Raw genomic sequence first — 10,570 nt, 5'->3', positions numbered from 1 at the left:
CAGCCCTTCAAATGAGCATTATAACCCAGTGCCATTGCCCTGCCTTTTCCCCGTACCCCTGCACATTGTTTCTATTCAAATAATCATCTAACGCCCTCTTGAATGCCTCAATTGAACCTGCCTCCACCACACTTCCAGGCAGTGCATTCCAGACCCGAACCACTCGTTGTGTGGAAAAAGTTTTCTCTCAGGTCACATTTTCTTCTTTTGCAAACCACTTTAGTACGGTTGAAAGAAAGTTCAGTTGGGGAGAAACAATGGATAGTTCATGGCACAGAAAATCTACTTGGATGGATTTCTTAAGGAACCTGGTTTGGTGGTTATCAAACATGATGATGGATTTCTGTGTGTTCAGGCATCCGACCCAAAGAGGTGTGGCTTTACTAAATGGTATTAAGTTGGACTCGGACAATTAATGAAGGCTGCAGTAAATACTTAATTATAATGAAGAGACACAGACCGCTCTTGAAACATATTGAGTTATATTGCTAGAAATCTTTATAGTAATAATATCCTACAGTCAGATTGGCTATGAAATATAACGACTAGACAATATTCCTCATGAAAATCTGAAGTGCCCTTCAATGAAACAAGGGATATAATACTTTTGGTGATCTTGCCATTGTTATTAAACAATCCCAGTCTATATGATACAGTCTCATCAGGTTCCTGAGGGTAAGAATAGATTTGAATTGTGAAGTATCTAGCTAATCAAGGATGCACTTGTTTATTGACAAATATATTTTATATACAAGAGCTTTAACTGTAATTAGCTTTTGTCAGTTGGTCACATTCCAAAGTTCCAGCTCAGTAAATAAATATCTTTAATTGTTGTAACTTCTTATTTAATTTCAACTAACATGTAATTTCAAGCAATTGGGAAGGCTAAGTGACCACAGGGCCTGCTCTTTCATAGTGTAATTGAAACAGTTCATGAATGAACTGAGGTGGACTTTCGATATCATTTCAGTAAGGTGGTTTTGCTACAGTTGGATAGTTCAGCTGGAAAGTGTATTTCACAGCTGGGTGTGCAATCCAACATACTGGATTCGTTCACACTTAAGCTATAGAAGCCATCTTGCGCTCCATGTGTACTGGTGCATTCATACTTGCCTCAAAGTTAATAATATACTTAAGTGTCCCTTTCTATCTCTGCAAACTCATAAAGTTGTTTGAGATCTCTGCGCTTTTCCAATTCCAGCCTCCTGAACATCCCCAATTTCCTTCACTCCACCAGTGGCGCCCATATTTTCGGTTGGCTAGACCCTAAAGCTCTGGAATTTTCTCTCTAAACTTCTCTGCCTCTCTACCTCACTGTTCTCCTTTAAGTCACTCTTTATAACCTAGCTCTTGGACAAGAATTTTTGTCACTTGTCCCAATATAATTTTATGTGACTCAGTGCCAAATTTTGTCTGCTTAAGCTCTTCTGAAACACCCTGGGAAGTTTTATGTCATAAGGCACTATACAAATACAAGTTGTTTTTGTAATATATGGAGCGCGCAGTGGGCACTCAAATGGCTACACTTTGGGAAGCTGCAACTATGAGAGTGACAAGCTTACAAAGATTGCTTCCATTATCAATGTGAATATAAGGATTTAAATACTCAATAATTCAAGAAGATTCTAATTCAGTTAGAAGCTGGTGATCTTATGATTAGAATACGCTTGATATCTAACTAAATGGTGTAACCTGATCATAACCTCTTCCCTCTGGGTGCGAACCAGTTGTGGGTTCATGTCCAGGGTTTAATCACTTACAGTAAACTGACACTCCAGTGCAATACTGAGGGAGTGTTACATTGTCAGATGGGATGGATGCTAAACCAAAGGCCGGTCTTCATACTTAGGTGGATATTTCCACACAGCACTACTTAAAAAAGAGGAAAACGAACAAGAAGATTTTGCACATGTGGTGTAGAAGAACACCCCAAGGTGCTTTGCAGAGACAGAAAAAAAATGATTGCACTCTGAAACGAGGGAGATATGAAGAGAGGTGACAAAAAGTTTGGTTAAAAAAGGGTGATTGTTACGGAGGGCTCTGATAGGAGGAGAGGGAAGCAGAGAAATTGAGGAATGTAAATGGGGGATTCCAGAGAGTAGGGCTAAGGTGTCTGAAGGCAGAGTGGCCAACAATGGAACAAAATGAAAGGTATCCATAAGATGCCAGATTCTGAGGAACAGAGAGTTTGGAGGGGATTGGAGGATTGGAGGATATTTCAAAATTAGGGAAGGGCAGGGGGGTCACGAAGGGATTTAAACACAAATATGGGAATTTTAAATTGGAGACAGTTGCAGGTCAAAAACCAATGCAAGTTAGCAGATGATTGAGACTTGGTACAGGAAAGGATGGAGGCAACAGAGATTTGGATGTGCTGGAGGTTAGAGATCGTTATACTCTCAGTTCTGGCATTAACCTAATAAACCCTCTTTTGCACTTTCTACAATGCTTCTATATTAATTTTGTGAAATGGAGGTCAGAACAGTGCCGGTGAAGTATGGCATGCTCTATTTCATCATGTGTGCCATCTTGAGCTGGGACTTAAATATGTCACAGGATAGCTCACTACCTATGGATACAGGCCACTGATTGTTTTAACTCCAAAGCTTCTCATTTACATAATTCACTTTACTGGAGGTCCAGCACTGCTTTCTTAAAATCACTGGAGGTTTTCACACAAAACTCTCAAAATTGTTTTAATCATTTCTGGTAGGATAGTTTAGAAATTTTCACCGTTATTCTTTGGTATTGTAACTATTTCAAAAACATAAGTAACTGCCTACTGATTAATACTAAATAATTTATTATTATCTCAGTTAAGTATTCATTTGGATAAGGAATAGGGGTGAAACTCATTTCTTGTGGTCAGGTTAAATTGAGGGGTTATTTAAATAAAGCATAGTGGGAGGCCCATGAGTTCAAGTCAGCAGTCTTACAGAGAAGTTCAGATATGTTGTGAACAATGAAAGGAAAGCTGTTTATCCTCCCAAATTTCCATCTCCATTCTCTGCTGCTACGCTGAACATGACAACTTGTTCTGGTTCCACCAATCCTGATTGGCTTTTCCAGTTTTTCATCCAAGTCTTCATCAGTGAATATAGAAAGTGAGTCTTGACCTGATAATAGAAGGTACAGGTATGACTCTGTTCTCACTCAATATAACCAAGTACATACTGTCCAGTAAGGATCGCTCGGTAGCAATCAACGGAGGAAATCATCCTAGATTCCCTTCCTAATCCCTGGTCACTGAAGCCAATTGCACAGCTGTAATCGCTGCCTCAGCTGAGGCCAGCTAACTCAAGACAGACCCTTAAGACCCAGTACTACTGCTGGGAAGGGTTGATTAGAGTGTGGTACAGAACAATGCCAACAGTGTGGGTTCAATGCCCATGCCAGCTGAGGTAGTTCTTGGATCCTACCTCCTCACCTTGCCCAGTAGTGATATCATGGCATTTGGCCTGGTTAGCAATCCTCAGACAAGGACACTATATGAAAAGAGAGAGAGAGAGACTACCCCAGGCAGTTTCTTTACTCTCAGCTGAAATTACATTACTTCCTGGAAACCACTTTCAAATCTACTTTTAAATAATATATACCACGGATTGTCAGGGAAAGTTTTGCTTTGTTTTTGATAACTCCTTTGCCAGTAGTGGGCACCTTGATGCACATCAATGGCCAAGGCACATCATACATGCAATGACTCTGCTCATGGTGGGTTGACAATTATAGCCCGATAAGTACAGATTGATAATCTTCCACCAATTACCAGAAAATGGCAGCCAGTAAAAATGATAGACAAGGTAACATTGGGCACAGGATGTCCTATGAAGTGTCGCGAAAACACAATACTCCAGACATCTCAGAACAATTTATCTTCACATGTTCCGTTCTTTATAATACATTGCAGGCTGTGGTGTTTTAGACAATATGCACAGGTAACATCCAGAAGTGGCTGGTTTATTAAAGTTGTGGCAGGATTTGCTTTGCTGATGATACGTGGCATGGTGAAAAGCTATGAATTGCAGATCCCCGCCATCAAACAATTTGATGGAAATTGGTATGGTCTCCCACTATATGATTCCAACTGAATAGTATTGGATTTTATTTCATGCTTGTTACAAAGGAACAGTATACCATGTGCACATTATGTATACACTATATATATCTTTTATTTTACATTTTGAGCCATTTTTTACTGCCATTTTTTTTCTCTCTTGGTATAGGTCTCCCATTCTCCAATTAAGAGGCTGATTCCCAGGACTCTGGTACTATGCTGCTCTGTAATAGGCTGCCTTGAAGCACAAGAGGATTCTGACTTGATTTGCCCTCTGCTTTTTCCTCTCCCTCCCTGTGGAGAAATCTCAACTCAGCTTATAAATATTTAAAAGGACTGTGGTGCCAATGAGACATAGGGATCAGAATTTAAACTAGCTCTGCCACAAATTGTTGTAATGTCTTATTTTTGGGACCTTTGCCTCCAGCCGATTCCTGTTTATAATCAGGGGAGAAACGTGAAAGAGAACTCACATAAATTGTCTTCTGTTATTTATCTTCTTTAACTTTGATTAAAAACAACGTTAAGAAATTCCCTGATGGGTCACTGAGTATCACTTGTGTATATATATATATATATATATGTATATATATTTGGACAAATATCGCCATTCTTTCATTCTCACAGGGTTAAAATCCTGGAACTCCAACTTAGTGGACTCCAATAGTTAAATTACAAGGAGAGATTACACAAACTATGTTTGTATTCCTTGGAATTTAAAAAGTTAAGGGGTGATTTGATTGAAATTTTCAAGATATAAAGTGGAATAGATAGAGAGAAACTATTTCTGTTGGTTGGGGAGATTTATTTCTTTCCCAGGGTGTGGGCATTGCTGATGAAGCCAGCATTTGTTGCCCATCCCTAATTGCCCTTGAGAAGCTGGTGGTGAGCTGCCTTCTTGAACCGCTGCAGTCCATGTGGTGTAGGTACACCCATGGTGCTGTTAGGAAGGGAGCTCCAGGATTTTGACCCAGTGACAGTGAAGGAACAGTGATACAGATCCAAGTCAGGATGGTGTGTGGCTTGGAGGGGAAGTTACAGGTGGTGGTGTTCCCATGCATCTGCTGCCATTGCCCTTCTAGATAGTAGAGGCCATGGGTTTGGAAGGTGCTGTTGAAGGAGCCTCGGTGGGTTGCTGCAGTGCATCTTGTAGATAGTACACACTGCTGCCAATGTGCATCGGTAGTGCAGGGAGTGAATGTTTAAGGTGGTGGATGGGGTGACAATCAAGTGGACTGCTTTGTCCTGGAAGGTGTTGAGATTCTTGAGTGTTGTTGGAGCCACACTCACACTGGAGTGTATTCCATCACACACCTGACTTGTGCCTTGTAGATGGTGGACAGGCTTTAGGGCGACAGGAGGTGAGTTACCCGCCACAGAATTCTCAGCCTCTGACCTACTCCTGTAGCAGTATTTATATGGCTTGTTCAGTTTCTGGTCACTGGTAACCCTTAGGATATTGAAAGTGGGGGAATCAGTGATGGTAATGCCATTGAATGTGAAGGGGAGATGGTTAAATTCTCCCTTGTTGGAGATGGTCATTGCCTGGCACTTGTGTCATGAATATTACTTTGATGATGAGGCGACAGAGCTAAAAATTAGAGCCAAATATTTCAGGAGTGGAATTAGGAAACACCTCTACATGCTAAGTGTGGTGGATGTTTGGAATTCTCTTCCACATATGACAATTGATGCTAGGCCAATTGTTAACTTGAAAACTGAGATTTATAGCTTTTTCTTAGCCAAAGGTATTAAGGAATATGGGGCAAAGGCAATTGTAAAGAGTTAGGTTGCAGATCACCCATGATCTCTGGTTGAACAGGTTTGAGGAGCTACATGGCCTGCTCCTGTTCCTACGTCCCAAATACCAATGTGGGAGCACATTCACCATATGGGTTGCAATGGTTCAAGAATGTGGCCCACCATCACTGTCTCAAGGGCAATGAGGGATTCACAACAAATGCTAGCCTTGCTAGTGATGCCCGCATCTTGAGAATAAATAAAATGTTCATTGGCTGGCTCATTTAAACCAAGAATGTCCATTCCCTGGTCAATAGTGAGTTGCCTGATCTGAGATGGAGCATCAGTTGTAGTGCTACAACTGGTCTCACTGTGCTTGCATCAGAGATGGGAAGAACCAGCCAGCACTCTCACTCCACAATACCATCTAATAATCCATGCAGGACAATGTACCCGCATGGATGTCAAATGATGATAGAAGCAAGCCAGGTATGATGTCCCTAGGATCAGATGGCTTGTGAAAATCACCATACAAAGCAGATGCATGAAAAGTGATCACTTAGGTGAGCCATTGGAAAGCTAGTTCACGTGTAACTGCACCCCAGTGTGAGATATTGACTTAAATGAGAGGAGGGAAGGAAATCAGAGGGAAAAATAATAGCATAGCGGGTTATCGCACTACCCTTCATTTCATCCTGGGGATTTGAGATTGAACCCAACCTAGATTGATGGAATGAGCATGTTCTTATACATGTTGACTTTAAGCTTCCTTTGTGAAATGGGTTTGAGGTAAATCTAATTTCTAGTGCCTGCAAATCCACTGCACCAAACGCCAAATGATCGCAATTGTTAGTGATAAAGGGTTGTGAAAATGGCTAGTTGTTAAAGAAGATCTTTCAAAGGAGCTGAATGTGATGGGACAATGCAAAAAAGCTTTTTCTCTACATCTGACTTTGGAACGCTCAGTGATAACATGGGTTGTCACAACTGAAAGTCTCTCCCTTTCCTCAGCATTTGGTGAACACAAAGTATTCACCAAAAAAATGTAAAATAAATTAATTTCCATATTAGATTTAATTTCACATTTGGGATATAAGAGAAGTATAGCCATACCACTTTGGTGGGTTATTAAGTTCCGTTCTCGGATAGGGAATCTGTATGTTATTACAGGAGGTGGGGAGAGAGAGATAGAGAGAAGACAATAGAGCCATGTTTGGTGTAAACCAAATACTCAAAATAAGACATTTAACACAAGATGGATACCACAGGGAGAGACAGTGAATAACGTGGCACATAAGACATACATAGGCATTCTTCACAGCCTCATAAATTCTGTGTTCCATAACTTGTTACCGAATATTCTGATTTTTGCTTGTTTCCAATTTTCTCTGCTCACCTAAAGCATTAATTCTTTACTGGTTCCGTATGCACCCAGCAGCCTCCAATATCTTCCCCAAGTAGCATTATTTACATGTGCCCGGATAGTGAGCATTAGCAGGCTAGTGAACTGCAGGATGCATCACAGCTGAACTTCAAGATGAATTCACATGTGCAGTTTCAACAGAAGGCAATGGGAATGGAAACACTGGCTGAATTTCCCTGGCCCAAACAGGCCAAGAGCATCTGATTCAGAGACTGGAAATTGAACTTGCCTATAGAACTCAACTATTCAATATCACGGGGTGAGATGAGGTGACGAAAGGTACCTTATTGCATTTACACCACAAGTGCAATGCACCATTTTGAATTGCGTTGAAATTGGTTTGGAAACTAATTGAAACAGAATCCTAGGTGCCCATTGACTTTGGAATGGCATGGCTTGTCACTTACCTTCGCATTTCAGCTGAATGTCACTTCAATCTGATGACCACAGGTAGATGTTTAACTGCATTGGGGAGAGCCTGGGAGATGATGCCCTTTGTGACAATGGATTATCCTGTGAGGGATGGCCAGAATGATTGTCACCCTGCCACTCAATTTTGAATTCAATTTTGAGTGACTCCTGTTTGAAAGTGAAGGCAGAAATGAGGTACAGTAACCCAAGGACAAGATTTTAAGGTAAAAACAAAAAACTGCGGATGCTGGAAATCCAAAACAAAAACAGAATTACCTGGAAAAACTCAGCAGGTCTGGCAGCATCGGCGGAGAAGAACAAAGTTGACGTTTCCAGTCCTCATGACCCTTCGACAGAACTAAGTAAAAATAGGAGAGGGGTGAAATATAAGGGGTGATACCAGGGGTGATATGAGAAACATTTTATTGGTGCAATAAGTTATTATGGCCTGGTATGTGCTGCCTGAAAGGGCAGTGGAAGCAGATTCAATAGGAACATTCAAAGGGGGGTTGGATAAAGGTAATGAAAGGGGAAAGGTACAAGGCTATGGGGCAAAAGAGCAGATTAGGGGTGGGGGTGGGGGTAAAATTTGACAGTTTTGCCAAAGAACTGGCACAGGCACAATGGTCTCAGCCTATGCTCTATCATCCTACAATTGGCTTCCAGCGCAGGCAATCAATTATAAAAAAAAATCAACATGTTTTATCATGACTTCAAAATTCACAATATTTGCCTTGTAGTGATATCCTGGGCAGTACCCTGAATTAAGTGATATTTCTAAATATCCATTAGCTAGTGCCTTGGAGTTCAAACGATCAGCCTAAGTTTGGAGGCAGTATTTCTTGAAATGAAGGTGAAGCAATCGTTATTTCATTTGGTTGAAAATGTCAGTCAAAAGCAAAGAGCTTTGGATGATGTGGAGGAGGAAATATTCCATCATTAATTGGACTGAAAATTGTCACTGTGTCGTCCGTTGTGCAACCCCCTTTCCTTGCACTGACAGATTGTGATGTTTAAATGGGCCAAGTTAGCAGTAGCATAGAGAGGGCAAATCATGTTTCGTCTATGTCTGAACTAAAGCGTGACTCCAGAAAAAAAAATGTAGGTTTAAAATAAAATGTATGAAGCAGTCCAGTAGTAATAACTTCCTTTTTTAAAAAAAAAAGAAATACGGGTCTATTTAGAAATCTAAAAAGGGAGTTTTTTAAAAAAAAAACTTTTACATTTGGTGGAAATTATCCAACTTTTAAAAAGTGTGTTTTATCAGAGTGGAGGCAGAGATGTACAAGTGTGATCGCTTATAGAGTTGATGTGCCCCGCAGATCTTGTTAAGGTTCATTGTAAAAAAAAAGGGAGTGAGAAGGGAGGGGGGGGGGGGGGGGGGGGGTGGGGGAAGGGTGATGGGGGGTGGGGGGGGGGGGGCGGTGTGTGTGTGTTGGGGGGGGGGGGTGTGGGGGGGAAACTTTATCTCGCCCAGTGTGGTTAAATCGAATTAAAACCGCTGCCAGTTTCGTGCTCGTCCGGAAATAAGCCAAGGGTATCAGTAGAAACTGCTCCGGCGCGAAGGTGGGTCGATAACGGATCAATAAGCATTTTACCAACATAATGTACACGGCAGCGAATACCTTCCCAAGATGTCAGGTACAGAGAAGCAGATTAGACAGACGGGAGAGGTCGGAGTGTTAGACCCAAGTAGAGCGGACAAGTCGTGCCTCGTTGAGGGCTGGGGATATCACAGGTCGAAGCTTTTCCTGCATTTTAACGGCTTCTTCAAGAGCGAGAAACTACAGAGAGAACTTATCGCGGACGTGTTCTCCAAAGATAAGGGGCTGTTCATGAGGATGCCAGCCATCAAGAAGGAGAGAGCCGAGGGGGAGATGGTCATTCGGGGTCTGCTGGACGGTCTGCCCGAGTACTTGGCCCCTCTGAACGCGGCCACCCTCCCGGTAGTGACCCCGCACCAGCCGCCTTTTGAACACATCTTCGCCCAGCACCAGCGCACCTTCCTGGGGCTCCATGAGACGCGCCACCCGGAGGACCTGATGCTGGAGCGCTTCTCGTCCATCCCCGATTTCCAGCCCATCTTTGACAACGGGGAACCCTGCATTGAGGTGGAGTGCGGCGAAAACAAAGCCTTGCTCTACATCCACAAGCTGTGCCAAGGCAGCAAGGGACCCTCCATTCGCTACAGGGGAGAGTGGCTGACTCCTAATGAATTCCAGTTCGTCAGCGGCAGGGAGACAGCCAAGGACTGGAAACGGAGCATAAGGCACAAAGGTGAGTGCATTAAAGAGAGAGAGAGAAAAAAAAAACAGGAGTACAAAATAAGAGAGAAGAGAGATCATTGCAGTTATCAATGGAGGCAAGAGATTAAAATGTGATCATTGTTCACTCCGGGGACAGCTCAACATTTTATACCTTGCTTGAGAAAGTTCTATGCGTAAAAGTTGGAGAAGCGAGACCCCGTTTGGACAAATGGATAGTAATTTTTCACCATTGCCCTATTGCTGATTAACTCATTCAGCCCAACCCAATGACCTGAAAGTGGAAAGAAGTACAATTAGAGTGGCTGCAGTAAAGACATACTGTTTTCCCCCAGTGAAATACTAGTGAATGCTGCGGTGGTATTTTGTGTTGTTCGGTTTGTTTGCCGGTGGGGTCTGTGAAAGGGAAAGAGAGAGAGAGAGAAAGAGAAACCAGGAAGTGAGATTACTGCCCGCAGTGTTACTTTGCCCCAGAATCAATCTCTCTCTCCCTGTATCCCACACTCTTCTGACAGGATGTTCGCGGTGTAACTGAATTTTTTTTTAAAAAAAGATCCATTTTTAGGAGGGGTGGAGGCAGGGAGGGTGGGGGGTTTGTTGGGGGGGGGGGGGACCTACACATTTTCTGTTTGCTTGCGAATAATTTCAAACTTTAAAGCAAGTCGGGAGGTGGGTAAG

The 10,570-nt window shown here is 42.3% G+C and overlaps 1 protein-coding gene and 1 long non-coding RNA gene across 6 annotated transcripts in view; one reads left to right on the top strand and one right to left on the bottom strand.

Annotated features, from left to right (window-relative positions):
- Nucleotides 1–480: 480 nt before the first annotated feature.
- Nucleotides 481–7,928, bottom strand: LOC121288212. Its single transcript, XR_005945330.1, has 3 exons — nt 7,905–7,928; nt 7,625–7,796; nt 481–3,116 (listed from the first exon to the last, which is right to left on the bottom strand). It is a non-coding gene; the product is annotated as an uncharacterized LOC121288212 (long non-coding RNA).
- Nucleotides 7,929–9,105: 1,177 nt separating this feature from the next.
- The window catches only part of samd11 (sterile alpha motif domain containing 11), a 236,123-nt gene continuing 234,658 nt past the window's right edge, over nt 9,106–10,570 (top strand). For all 5 annotated transcript variants that reach the window (XM_041206653.1, XM_041206652.1, XM_041206650.1 and 2 more), the window contains exon 1: nt 9,106–9,905. In XM_041206653.1, the coding sequence (XP_041062587.1) occupies nt 9,263–9,905 (643 nt within the window). In that variant the 5' untranslated portion in view covers nt 9,106–9,262. The remainder of the gene's footprint in view (nt 9,906–10,570) is intronic.

The sequence above is a fragment of the Carcharodon carcharias genome, chromosome 15, assembly GCF_017639515.1.
Source record: "Carcharodon carcharias isolate sCarCar2 chromosome 15, sCarCar2.pri, whole genome shotgun sequence".
NCBI classification, from domain to species: domain Eukaryota; kingdom Metazoa; phylum Chordata; class Chondrichthyes; order Lamniformes; family Lamnidae; genus Carcharodon; species Carcharodon carcharias.
Note: the sequence above shows the minus strand (reverse complement) of the source record. Positions and strands in the feature narration are given on the sequence as shown.